We start from the raw sequence: 14,778 nt of genomic DNA, 5'->3' as shown, positions 1-14,778 counted from the left end.
AATACTCACTCAGATCCCTCGCCCATTTTGGTGGTGGCCGTGATGGAGATGCGATACTTGGTGTTGGGCTTCAGACCAGCCATCTTCATACGCGTGATCCGGGGATCGGTGATGTGCGGATCGTGCTCACGTCGCTTGCCCACATAGCTCTCATTAACCTCCTCGTAGTAGATCTTGTAGCCGGTGAGCTTGCCATTGGGATACAACGGCTTCTTCCAGTGGAGCATGAAGGCCGACGAGCCGAGAGGATAGGCGTCCAGTGACTGAACCGGTGACGGCACACCCTCTGGGGTGTCGAAGTCGATGACGGCACTGGGCGGGCCATTGAAGCGTCCGTTGTAGGCCAAAATGCGGGCAAAGTTCTTCGAATCGGGCTTAAACTGACTGACCAGGGCATTGTGGGCATCCCCCTTCACATGGATCTCCCGCAGACCCTCCTCGCCCTCGTTCTCCGTCCAGGTCTGGATCTTGTAGCCCTTGAAGTGTCCCCGCACCGACTCCTCGCTCACCGGCGTCCAGGCCATATAGCCACTGGTCGACGAAATGATCTGTCTCATCGTGAAGTTGGTGGGAGCGTCCAGCGGACGATCCTCGCCGGAGTAGCCCTCAATAATCTGGGCAGCCGTATTGGACTCGCCCTTGTCGTTGATGGCCACCACCTTGATCTGGTACTTGACGAACGTCGGCTGATCGGAGATCACAATGTTGTTCTGCCGCCAGTCGTATATGTTACTGTTTTCCCATGCGGCAGCCGGGATGTCGCGTTTCCAGCTCACATAATAGTGGAAATTGGGGGCATTGTGCTCGATCTCCGGCATGGGAGTCCACGAGATGACCAGGTTGTTGGGCTCGGTGCCCTGGCCGACGACATTGTCGGGATTCTTGGACGGCACTTCCGGCTGGGTGGTGCAACTATCGCTGTGCGGCGACGGCGGCGAGGCGCCGATCTTGTTGAAGGCGATCACACGGAACGTATAGTTCGCCCACGGCGACATCTGCAGCACGAACGAGGAGTCCGTGTTGGGCACCTTCTCGTAGGCGGCGTCCCAGGAGGCGGGCGTGAAGGAGGTGTTGAACTGAATGGTGTAGTGGAGGATGGGCGAGCGATTGTCTCCCTGCGGCTCCCACTGGATCTCCGCCTTGTCGGCCTGACAGGTGATGCCCGTGAGTTTGGGCGCATTCGGCACATCCTGCACAATCAAATTGGCCCTGGCCGTGGCCTCATCCAATCGCGTCCTGGCCACGCACGTATACTCGCCCGAATCCAGTTCCATGGTCTTCGCAATCGTCAACGAATTGTCGTTGGTCTTCACGAAACGCGGCTGCGCCTCGAAGTCAATGGACTGGCCATCCTTCCACCAATCGATCTCGATCTCCAGCGTATCGTCGTGGGCCTCGTTGCAGCGGAATGTGGCCGATTGTCCGGCGGCCACCTCATAGTTCTGCGGCTCCTGGGTGATTCTGGTGTGCTCCTTGACCTCCAACGAGCCATCGGCCTGCGCCTCGCCGAACTTATTCTGCGCATAGCACGTATACTGGCCGGCATCCGAGAAGGTTACGTCCTGAATCTCTAGATCACCATTGGCCAGGACATTGTAGCGACCTCCGGTCAGCCAATTGCTGGCTCTCAGCCACTTGACCAGCGGCTTGGGCGAGCCCGACACACGGCACTTGATGGTGATGTTGCGGCCATCCACACTGGACACCGCCGAGGGGGGCACATTGATCGTTGGCGGCTCGGCCTGGACATTCAGATAGACATCCTTGTACACGTAGCCCAGCGAATTGGTGGCGTTGCAACCGTAGTTGCCGGTATCCCCCTTGACCAGATTAACGATCCTGATCGTGTTGTCCGTGACCGTTCGCCGAGGATTGGGCGGACTCTGTTCGATCGGCTTGCCATTGTGTATCCAACTGATTTTGGGCTCTGGCACACCGGCAGCCCGACACTCGAAGACCACCTCCTCATCCTCGGCGGCGGTATTGAATTCGGGCTCTTTGGTGAAGTACGGCACCGAGTTGACATTCAGAATGATGGAGAAGGACTGGGCATTGCCAACGCCATTGGACACGTCGCAGGTATACGTTCCGGCATCGTCGAAGTTCGTTTGCCGTATGATCAGCGATTTGCCGTAGTGACCTTGCGTGATGCGATCGCTCCACTGTATCCGCTGGCCATCCTTGCTCCACACGGTCTGCGGCAGCGGGGTTCCACCGTAGATGCAAAACAGTTCCATTCGCTTGCCACGCAGCGCCAAGGACTGGCGACGGGACACATACTGCCGGATGGGCGGATGCTTGTTCTGGGAGGCACTCACGCCCATCGGCTTGACATCGAGGAGCACCTTGTTGCCGATCTTGTACTCGCTGCGGAACACCGAGGTGGCCGAGCAGGCATAATAGAAGTCCAAACTGGTATCCTCACGGGTCACGTTCGAGAACCAGAGATTGCCCTCGGGATCCAGGGTCATGCGGGAGTTGTTGATCGACTTGATGCTGCCATCGATGGACTCTTGGATCATCCAGTTGACCGTGGGACTGGGGAAACCGTCCGGAGCGGCACACTTCAGCATGAAGGGCTCACCCTCCACGGCCTCCAGGGTCTTGGCCGGCTCGTCCTTGAAGGCATTCAGCTCCGCCTTGCGCACATACACCGAGTTCGAGGTGGCCGTTCCGAATTCGTTGGACGCGAAGCACTGGTAGTGGCCGCGATCCTCGTCCTTGGGAATGGTGATCACCAAGGTTCCACGGCCAGGCTGCCGCAGCATTCGGTTGTCGTAGGCCTGCCAGTCAAACTTTTTGCCGTTCTTGATCCAACTATATCTGTAATGGGACAAAAACAGAGAGAGAATTGTGTCAGCAAAAAGTATTACGATTTTGGACCCTTAACGCTTACACTGATGTATTGATATTTAAAGCTTAATATCTAAATCAAGGATTAAAACCGAAACAATTATCGGTTTCGGTTTTTATTACAACCAATATTACTACTTTTGGTAAAAAAAAAAGTATTTCAAAACAATAAAAGCAATGTACTTTTTCAAATAGAGTCAAGCAAATGATTAAACCATAAATATAATTTACTTTTAAATACCAAGCTGAGTACTTAAGAGGCTATAGTTTTCAGATCATAACAATTAATTGCCTCAGCCGGCGGGATTAACTAATTCACTTAATTGTTTATTCGAACATAAGTCCCATTTCCCGCCTCTTTCCATTAGTAACTCGACAGTTTTCCGCATTTCCTCACTGGCATTCGACTCATTAAGATGTAGACTCTCTAACAACTTAATTTCCACATTTAATTTAGCTTAATCAACATTTCGCAAAGCGGCGAGCAAAGAAGAAAATTAAGACATTTTTTATGCACAAATTATGACAACTTGCTTAATTTCCAATTGCGAAAAATGTTGATTGAAGTGAGTAGTAATCGGGGGAAGGGATATTGAGGGGATGGCAGATTTTTGCTTGTTTCATGTCTCAAGTAATTGCAATTAAGCGGCAAAAGGAAGTCAACGAGCTGAACCCAGTTTTTGCTGATATGTTGTTTAAGTTTATATCTGGCTTCTTTTATCCCGTTCTGTAACTATGCCAGCCGTTAATCTTTATAAATGATATAGATATATAGATTTTGGGGGAAGAATAACTGGCGGTCTTTGAATAATATTTTTCACAAAACTATAGAATACATTTTTGTATGGCTCATTTCAAATGTATTTATTTATATTTCGTTGCATATATATGTTTATCCGCCACTTAACGTCTAACAAACTTTAAATTGTAATGGAAATATAATTGGATGTTAATTAATACCAGGCATTTTTAGTTTCTATTTAAATTGTAGTTTCTGAAGAGCCTACTATTATTTCTACCGCAATTGTAAATAGTTGTAGAATTTTGTATACACAAAACTCAAAAGCTCGAGTCAATTATGTGAACAAGCCGCGCTGCTTGAGCTTGTTAAGCATCTTTTTTTTATTTATTTCTTTTTTTTTTTTTTTTTTGTTTGCCATACTTGAGCAGTATTTTCCAAAGTATCCCCCTTCTCAGCTCTTTTCATCGGATCTTTTTGGGTTCGGTCTTGACGACGGGTCATGCAATAGGTCAATCATTTGAATTGTTTTTAAGTGTTGTAAGTTGAACTGTGAAGAGAACTCTGCTGCATCTGGAGTGGCGAGGGGGGATCGGTGGGTTTGTTGAACTGCAGTCAAAGTGACTCAACTGATTTCATAGGATGCGGTATGCTGATTATGAAGATAGCTTTTAATTGGTTCGGTGTTCCAATTAGAAGTGCTCAGTCGGAATATAACGAAACTTCTTTATAATTTATTGTTATAGAGCTGAATTGGAATTTATTTCATTAAAAGTTTAAAGGCTTTGTCACAGAACTTCAAAAAATCGTAAAGAAATGTGAAAGTTTACATTTATTGTATGTTAATGAATTATTACGAACATTTATTAAATTAATGAAAACCTATGAAATATATAATTATATTGGTTTTTAATAGTTTTCTTAATTTATCAATGTCAATTTATTTCAGTTGCCAGACTTCTCATGAAGGCGAGTTAATTTGTGGCAATGAAAAGTGAATTGCAACCCCTGGCCAATCCTTTCTCCGGGGTCAAAAAGTGAGCCAATGAGACAGCGAAATACCAGGATTTCCATATCAGGCCACGTGCATCGAAGGTGGGAAGGAAACCCTCACTGAAAACAGTCTGAAAGCAGTTACCAATGACACATTAAGCCATCGCACCCCCGCCAAACTGCAAACTATACACCAGGCAAACAAACTGGCCGGCGGGTCAATAAATTGCCGGCCAAATGGCCAAGTGGCTGAAAAGGTGGATGGCAAAGGATAAAAGAGTAGAAGGATACCAGAATACCGGAATACCAAAATACCAGGATAGTGGAGAGGCAGTCAAGCGGTTAAGCACGGCGTCTGTTGCCATCGCTCGACACCATCAAAACATTGGCATTACCTTTACTTTTATACCGCTGCCAGCGGAGCGGTCACCTGAAACGGTTGCCAAAGACAACAACTAAATGGCCAGACAACAGCTGCTCAGCCACACCTTATCGACGCCCACACCGTCACGCCCCCAAGAATTCGCCCATTTGCAAGTTGAGCGATTTGTGCATTTGTTCTTATGATTTTTTCAAAGGGTATCTTGCTTTCTAAGAGGCATGTTAATTAAAAAAACAAAATTGTATTTTAAATTAAATATGGTTTATAACATAAATGGTCCAAAATGGAAAGTATGAACAAAACATATTTAAAGTAAGAAAATATTTTCTTTTTATTGTTTCACTATGTATACTTTTAATACATACATTTTTGCTAGTAGAAAGTAGTTTTAAGTTACATTTCTATATATTTTTTAAACTTAATGAACATTATTTTTAATGTTTCAACCAGGGTATTTTAAGCTTCTTTATCCGCCGTTCGTCTATTCTATCTGTTGTTTACATATCCTTTTTTTAAGCAGCTGCTTGGTGGTAGAGCTCCTTTATTTTACTTCTTTTCCCAGCTCGACACCACTTAACCCCAAAGTGCACTGATAGTTTTAGGGTTGACTTGGCTTCACTTAACTCCCTCGCAGTCCTTTGCCAGTGCAACCCCCTTGCTTTTCCCAATCCCCTAGCATTTTCCTCAGCTGCTTTTGCCAGCCACTGTTCTTGCCGGGCCCTTCAGCGATAGAAATCTGTATGGAAAACGCGCCAAGAAGTGCCAGGACATGGCTGCTGATGACTCATCAGCCCGGCTAAAACACACACATACACGCTGCTTTGCATAATTGTGGGTGGGGCTTGGCGGTTGGGCCCCCTCTTGCTCGGCATTACTTTTTTGGGGTTGCAAAATAACAGAATGCCGTAGCATACTTTTTCGCGCGCTCACAGACGAAGGGAAGTGGATACATGAGAGGCGGGGGGGATATACATGTATAACCCAGTTATATATATATACCTCCATACATTTTCATAGCAGACATACACATACATGCATTTAACTAGGAGTCAAATAATTCCTTTGGTAGCCTTTTTTTTGTATTTTTAGCATAAGTAAATAGGCTCACTTTAAAAATTTGTTGAAAACTGTTGCATAAAGCACTTTAAAGTTTTTCACTCGCAATAAAATTTAAATGAAAATGATGTAATGAAATTATTATGTCAGACCTTTTTTCTTTTTCTGACCACTTTTGTTTTGTACCAATTTTTTTAAATTTAATTTTTGAAAGAAGATTTGTGTAAACTTATTGTGATTGCTTTCATTTTAGTGAACCTGGTTGCTCATGATTTATTTAAGGATTTTCACCATAGGTTCTTTTATTTTGACCGCCACTGTGGGCTAGCGATGGCAAGAAGTAAAAGCAAAAGAGCCAAGCCAAGCCAAAGCCAAAGCCAAAACCGCTTTTAACCGAAGGGAAGAGCTTTGAAAGAGGGGAAGACGGGGGCAAGAGGGGCCCGGAAGAAAGTGGGGGAGACGGCGAGACAGTGGACAGAGTGGTAGGGGGGGTGGACAGACCAAAGTTAAACAAAAGCAGCAAGAAGGGGCCAATATGAGTATTAGGTCTAAGGCAGCCGCATCCTGCACTTAGCCGCGTATAATTATACCCTAAGCAACAGGTTAAGGCGACGGCGTATTTATTAGCCATCAAAAAATATTGATTTAACAAGGTAAGTGAGCACCTCACTTCGGAAATATCCCATCAAGACATAAATTTCTATTTTAATAAACAATGTTATTTCTTCAGTTTTCAAGATATAATTACTATGAAGAGCAATTCTGGAAATAAAAGTAGATAATAAATAAAACAAATTATTATTTAATTGTTACTTTTGAACCAAATATTTATTTAACGTTTTTATTCCTAACAATGGTTTTAGTAAATTAATTTGCAACTCCCTACAAATACCGACATTTGTTTTAATTTATATATATTTTTTATGGCTCCCCTAGCACGTCACAGAGAACATTTAAATTAATTAGGCATTTCTTGTATTTCATTACCCAAATTAGTCACGTTTTTCATATTCCCATGCGACTTTAGGGTACATTGCCTTTTGGCTTGGTTCTCTATTCGAATTAATTCCGTGAATTTTGTCGGCGGCCAAATGGCAACAGAACTTTAAATGGCCTCCGGGTTTTAAGCGGACGAGGAGGAAACCGAGTGGAAATAGAGGAGCTGCTGACAAGGGTTGGCCCAAGGACCAAAGTCCGTTTTTGAGCCGCGGGCAGAACAGCAGAAAGCTTTTTCGGCTAATACTGATTCGGAAAATCCAGCTGAAGAGGGTAGGGAAAATGAAGGCAGGGAAAAGGCCCAACAAATGGAATTGAAAATCGCAAGAAACTGGGCGTGTGTTTCCTCATCATCGTCATCGTTGTTGACATTTTGTGCATGTCAAACGTGCAATGACACCGAAAGACACTAAACTAAGACTTCTACAACTGGAACAGACACGAAATAAATTGTATGTAACCTAAATATAAATAAGAATCTTTTGATTGTTGCAACCGCGTACTTTGAACTCTAAATAATATATATATTTTTCCTTTCTTTTCTATGTTAAAAAAAAATTTGAAAGCAAATAAATTCTTAAAACTACGTATAAAGCACCTGCCGAATCAGGTAATGATAGTTTTATATGTTCTTTTAGAGTATTGTTATAAAAAAAAAAAAGAAAAGTGGGGAAAGCGGAAGCGTCTCCAAGGTATCAACACACTATAACAACAAAACGAAACACGAAAATAGGACACTGCACAACCTGAAGCGGGGGATTCACCGCTCATTAATGGCCAGCCAACATGCAAACAAAAATGTTTTTATAGTTCGATGGAAGTCCCAAAAAGGAGCAGCCGGAAAACGAAAATGAGAAAAGGAGCCGGAGGAGCAGGTGACACCCGACCTGTGACCCCTGGCATGGCAACAGTTGATGGATGTGCTCGAGAGCCAGGGAGAATGAAAATTAGGTGCGACAACGACCCCAGGGACAAAGGAAACAACTAACTGGGGAATTGAGCGTCCCACCCCAAAGGTCCACTCTAATAAACTTAACTAAAGCACTCCGTTTTTTTTCTTTGTGACAAATTGGGTTATTCCACGAAAAATTATATACTTCCTACGTACGAAATCAGGATGTTAGGTAATTTCAAAAAATGCATTTTATAAATAAAACAAATGTTAGAACTATGAAATGTATTTATTAACGGATATTTTATGTCTAAGTCTGTATAAATCTAATACACAAAACGTTTAAGTAACAAAACTAACTAAAATAGTTTAAAATAAAACACTCTGACATCATTTCGTGTTTATTGCTGACTTTCTTTCAAAAAAGCATAAGAATAAAATAAAATAAAAAGAATTGACATTGTCGTGCCCTTCTGTGGATTGCCCAATATCTTTTTCCATCTGCCGAAAATTACAGCAAGTGAAATAAAGTAAAATTACAACAGACACGCAGCAGCATTGAAAATGAAGACAAACATTGGGGCACCGACTGAATCACCGGAACATTGAGGCAATCATCAAGTCAGAGTCAGACAAAATTAGCTAGAGGCGATCGGCAGCAATTTTTCAGTTCTGTTTTATTTCGTCGAGGTTGCTCAAGTTCAAGTGGACTCCCTATATATAACTCGTGTTTCCCACTGACTTTTGATTTTGCTCATCATATCAACGATGTCAAATGTCAGTTGTGTGTCTTTCAATGCGTTTTCAATTGCAGTTACAGCACATTAAGAGCTAAAAGGGTTGATAACTATGTACAGAGAGAAATTGTATTTGAATTGCCATAGTTATATTACAAAAATGTCTTGAAAAGTTCCCATCTATATATTGATATATTAGAAAAACGAGCATTGCAGAAAGACTGAGTTTTCAGTTCAGGTCATTACTAAAACATTTAACACATTTTTAATTATGTTATTCTGAATTTTGGAATGTTCGTACAAAATGATATATTATAAGTTTCTATCAAAACTCGGATTATAAAATATTAAAATATTATACAAAATAATACGGTATAATATGAGGTTTTTTCTCTGTGTGGATAGAGAAACTCCTTTTCTATTGATTCGCAAAGCGAAAGAGACGGGCGAAGGGCGGCAAAACCAGATTGCAAAGGATTAGGCGGGAGCAACAAACGCTTTTAGCTAAAACAAACAGCAAAAGAGTTGCCACGTGCCGGTCTCAGAAAGGGGGATACAAAAGGGGGTCCGATGGCCAGGAGTTGGGGAACGGGGCAGGACGATGACTCATCTAGCCAGGCATAACTCCACTGACTGAATTGAATGAAAACACAGCCACCAAAGGGAATGGCGGTGCACCAAAGTTTGTACTTAACATCTGACATGAAAAACAAGACGAGAATCACAGCTTCAGGTACAGTGGAAAAATTCCAAAATAAATAAACAAATAAATGGCAAGAAAAATGCACTCAAATAATATTACTAAATAAATGGTTATAGTCAAAACACCTATGGCATTTTGAAGACTTCATAATATAAAAAGATAGAAATTACAAATTGATTGATTCCACTGTGCAGAAGAAGAGAGGGAAATGGAAAAAGGGAATCCCCTTGAAGAGTTGCACCCGCATTCCAATGCACACACACATACTAGAATCGAATGAATGGAGTTCCTTCCTCCTGAAGTTGGTTGTTTTTTTTCTATGTTGCAACAGGATGCCGGAACATCTAGCAAGGGAATGAGTTTGAGTAGTCGTCTAACGACTTGCAAATATTGTATGTATGGTGTACATATTTAAAAAGTCGTTTTTGGTTTTACGAGCTATAAAAGATGATGACGATGATGCGGATTGTGTGGGAATTTGGAGGAAGGCTTAAAAGTTTGTTGTTAGGGGGAGTTGTCCCAGTGGGAAGTTGAATGAGTGGCGGTTTTGGTATTTCGTTTTTTAGAAAATGCACAGAACAATGCTGCAAAAAAAAAGAAAATTTATTTCGTTTATGAGAGCTGAAAGGGGAATTTTTCAAGCCTATTTTTCAAGTTATTTTGTATAAATAAGAAACAAATTCTATTCAAGCTAGTTTGAACAAATAGCTGGTTATTTTAGCTGATCCAGTCAAGCTACCAAGTTATTTAAACTATTTAATAATATTATGGTTAAATTCCAACATTTAAATTTGAACAATGTCTTCATTTATAAGCCCTGTTTTGGCCGAATGCCTGGCATATGTATGTGTATGCATGTTGACCAGTTAACTTCCATTTTGGCCCCCCAAATTCGATAGCAACAGCATTCCGCCCAAGGGGCATCCCCCAAATACACTCTTGCCATCCCTTTTGCACACAAATCGATGGTTACCTTTCGTGGGCAAAGGAACTGTGCACTGAGAAAATGTATTTCATATAAAAACTGGGTTCAATAAGTTCCCATAAAATATATTAAATATTTTACTGATTTTTTATGAAACATTTACTAAATAAAAGCCACGGAAAGAAATAGTTTTTCCTACAGTAACCTAGCAGACGAAAATGTTTGTAATTAAAGAAATAAATAAGCAAATTAATAAAGAAATAATCACAACAATTAGGAAAAAATTTAATGTTTATGAGGAATTTTTCCCTTTCTTACATATCAGGAAAAATTAATAAAATTGTATTAATTTGTATTTCCCTGAAACCAAACTTTTGAAAATTTAAACTATATTAATAAAGTCCCATACATTTTTGTCCTGTGTGCCGTTTGTTTTGATAGCATTTTAGACGATGCTTCTGTTTTTGACAGCGGAATCAATAAACGTAAACATTTACTTATTTGAACGGATGGGAATTTGTTTGCGAAAAGAAAATGGGGGAGACGTTTGAAGAAGACACCTGTGGACAGACGGTCAGGCCAGGCTAACACCTGAACCGGAAGTGGCGAGGTCTAAAAATACGTTGATATCATTTTGGGTTTCCATATTTAAATTCCCAACGTTATGCAACGTCATTAAAGTCACGAAGCCCGAAGAAGAAACCCTGAAACTACTCATTCCGTTCGTAATTGTTATGTGCGTAATGCTTTTTTCCCCTCTTTTGGGTCCACAAAACCATAAAAGGGTTAAAGAGCGCTCGAGCCACCGTTAGAAGTCGTCGGCAAAAGAACACAAGAAGGCGGGAATGAAAGCAGGAATGAGGAATCATGATCATGAATGCAATACGCAACGTGAGAAAACTTTGGTAAAAGCTACAAAAAAAAATTTTTTTAACTTTTTGAGCACAGGTTTTACTTGACAATAATCTTTGACCAGAGATCTGAGTGCAAGTTTTTATGATTTATTTTATCGTGAGGGGAATTTCGACTGCAGAATAATGTCGAAATGGCGCAGATCTCGAGATCTTTAGAGTTCAGTATATGGAGATTTTTCATGGTTTCATTTTAGCCATGTTTAATGTTCTCTATGGTTTTGTGTGTTTTTGGTTTGACCATATAAGAATTTTAATGTTTGCTTTTTTGTTAATGTTTTTTTTTTTAATCTTTTAATATGTATTTTTAACTCAGACAAGCTTGCTTTCCTGATCCTAAGGCGTTGTTAACAGTAATTAACAAGCTTGAAATATTCCATCAGCTAAAGTGCTTTTAATGTTTCACTGAATGTTTTACAGCCCCAAAGCCCCCTAAGTAGTCTTTAATATAATCTACTAAATGCATTGAAAACACCTAAATTATTACATCAAACAATGAGTCATATTGGATTCGATAAGTAAGTAAGTAATATCTCCATTTACTTTCCACCCTCCCAAGAAATACAATTGATATAGGAAGCCCTAGTCTTATTACTCTTTTATGCCTTATTTTTTCCGCTGTCGCAGTTCATCGATTTTCTTCAATTTGGCTGCATTAAATATGCCAAAAGATACTCCCTCCGATTTGCTTACCCTTCTTCCTCATTCCCCGATTCTTCGTTAATTCTTCATATGCGCAATAGCCCAAAATAAGGCGGAAAACGAGCGGAAGCGAGACGGGCATAGAAGCCGAATAAATGACAAAATGGCAAGCCGAGACAACAACACCAGAACGTCGTCATCAGTTAACTCCTACCGCCTACCGCCCATTATTACCTTTAACCCCTCACCCCCTGTTTGTCCTGTGCCCAAAAAGTTTGATTGATTCGCATGAATCATGTCTTCGAAGGGGAGCGACACCAAACGGGAAGTACAGTCAAGCTTGGATGACTTGAGATTCTTGAAAATGTATTATAATATAATGTATGCTCTTTACTTGTTTTTGTTTAAATTGACAGTATTTTTTTATTAACATCAGCTATTTCAAAAGGTAAAACAATTATTCATCAACATTGATCTTTGTATTATTGTACTTATTGTTCGTCTCAAAAAGTATTTACTGTGTTTGCGGACTTTTATTCCTGACATTTGATGACTCCATCTCTTTGGGGTTGCAAGTTCCGGATTTTAATCGGACTACTTAACAACTGAATTGTTCAGTTGCAGTTTTTTCCTTTATTTTGTTCCCCTTTTTCCTTGATTTTTTTTTCGGGGGTGGCACAGTAGGAAAGTTGGCGCCAAACTGACGAGACAAAATCATTAGGGAAACATGAAGCTAAAATAACAAAATTAATGAGGGGGAGATGGAAAATGTAAGGGAGGGTGTTCCAAGTGGATTGGAGCGCAGAAAAATAACATTCAAGGACATGAACTAGTAGCGACAGCTTTTGAAGGACTTTGTGTAACGTGGTGTGAAAAATCAATGAGCCTTCAACTCGACTCCTTTTTCCATAAATTTATCTTTCAGCAGCTGGCAGCTGTTGGCATCCTACACTGCGTATGCGGAATATTCTGGGTCACAAGGATTACCTTTTATTTGCCTTCTTCTAGGCAAAAAAATATATGGTATTGTTTCACAATTATGAAGTAAAAAAGAAGTGTTGTCCATAAAATTATTTTAATAAAATTTTCCTTGCGAAGATAAAAGCATTAGGGCTGTGCATAAAATAAGCGTAACCTTAAAGCTTTGCTTGATTTTTGTATCATTTTTCAAAGTATCAAACAAAAGAAAACTCAAGTATTTGTAGGTTTTAAAGTTAATATGGTTATCATGGCTCCCACACATGCATAAACATAAACAAAAACTCACAAAACTTGTTTTTCATCAAAGTTCCAGCAAACAACTTTTGAAAATCAAACAGCGTAAGTTTTTTTTTCATTTTCTTTTCAAAGCTGAGCCCACAAACTCTTTAAAAATCAAGGGCAGCTTGAAAAACATTTATTTTTATTTCACATGTTCAAAATGTGTAGAGAAAAATGGAGAGGTTTAAATAACTGAGCTCTAACCCGGTTCAATTGAACTGCTTAACCTCCTCGACTGCAATTTAAATGAAAAGAAAAGGCGAGGCACAAACCATATGGAAATAGTTCCATTTGAAAGAAAAGAAGACAATGAAAAAGGGAAAGTAATACGCAGATATAATTGTAGACTTGCCTCAGGGGAAAATTTGTATCACAAAGCGAATGATAAATGATTAGGAAACACGTTTTTAATTTCAATTTGCTTATTTTTCATTATTTAATCTCTGTTGATTTTATTTCCATTCGTATTAATCATCTCTCGATGCGTCAGTTGGTTCTGTTTCTGTCTAACGACCAGATGTGTCTGCACTTAATATTAAATGCAATCAATTGAAATAGCCACATCGAGAATCTGACTCATTTTACAATCTTAAAGTCTTAAATTAGCTAAAACAATATATAATAAATTTCTAAGAGTTAGATAAACATTGGCAAGTAAGGCAGAAACACTCAATTCCGTAAATTGGTTTCACTATGTGAATCACGCATTTTTATGTGCAGTAAAATTCTATAAACAGTTATAAATACATTTTTCCGAACTGTGAAATATTTTCCTTATAAAGCCAGGCCAAAATATGGGTGCTACGGGTAAAAAAAAAACCTAACAGCATCATCCGAATCGTTTATCATTAAATCATAATCATTGAATCGCTTTGCGTTGCTATCTAAAAATAACTGTGCACGCATTGCGTTATGCATTTGCAGCAGCAACAGCAACAGCAACAACAACAGCAAAATATACACAGCGACAACATCATCAACAAAGTAGCAACAGAAAAAGTTTAAATAGCGACACCAGACATCGGCCAATGACAACAATAAAAGTATGTCAGGCCGAATCACAGAGGCGTATAGATAGATATAGATGTGGATATATAGATAGAATGCACCACACAAAAAAAAACCCAGATAGGGAAAAAAGAGAAAATTAAGCGTGCCACTGATGTAATGCAAGCACAGAAAAAAGTCCAATATGATTATAATTTATACGGCCTAATTTCAGATTTTATACACAGCAACTATTGCTAAAAAAAAAATAGTGTGACAGTAACAATTACATTTTGAAATCTTTATACAATTTATTACACATTTTCAAGAACTAATATTTTGTAAAAAATATTAAAAATCCTAATTAAATTTATGTTTTGACCAATAAGTAGTATAATAATTTCATTCACAAATTAAAATGTTCTAAAATACAAACGTTTTTTTATATTTGTACCGCTATAACAATAAATCGAACTTTAAAGCAGCTTTACCAATATTTTTAAAGTTGTAGTTGTAATAGCATGACTATATGCTATATTTTTCTCTGTGCAGTTGAAACCAACACAAACCAACGAGCATAACCAAATAGTTATGAATTAAAAATGAGAGAGAAAAAATGGCTGTAATTTAGCATTATGACATGCCTAAGATAAAATACGAAAATTGGCCAGTAATTTCCGTTTTATACCCACACTGTTTTGC

General features: G+C 39.9%; 1 protein-coding gene across 3 annotated transcripts in view; it reads right to left on the bottom strand.

Annotated features, from left to right (window-relative positions):
* LOC108147644 (neuroglian) overlaps positions 1-14,778 on the bottom strand; it is a 41,991-nt gene that overhangs the window by 8,220 nt on the left and 18,993 nt on the right. For all 3 annotated transcript variants that reach the window (XR_001774528.2, XM_017274300.2, XM_041709343.1), the window contains one exon: positions 10-2,823. Coding sequence is in view for 2 of the 3 variants with exons in the window: in XM_017274300.2 (XP_017129789.1) it covers positions 10-2,823 (2,814 nt within the window). In the remaining variant the exon portion in view is untranslated. The remainder of the gene's footprint in view (positions 1-9; positions 2,824-14,778) is intronic.

This window comes from Drosophila elegans, unplaced genomic scaffold (genome assembly GCF_018152505.1).
Source record: "Drosophila elegans isolate 14027-0461.03 unplaced genomic scaffold, ASM1815250v1 contig_149, whole genome shotgun sequence".
NCBI classification, from domain to species: Eukaryota; Metazoa; Arthropoda; class Insecta; order Diptera; family Drosophilidae; genus Drosophila; species Drosophila elegans.
This window is presented reverse-complemented; position numbering and strand designations above follow the sequence as displayed.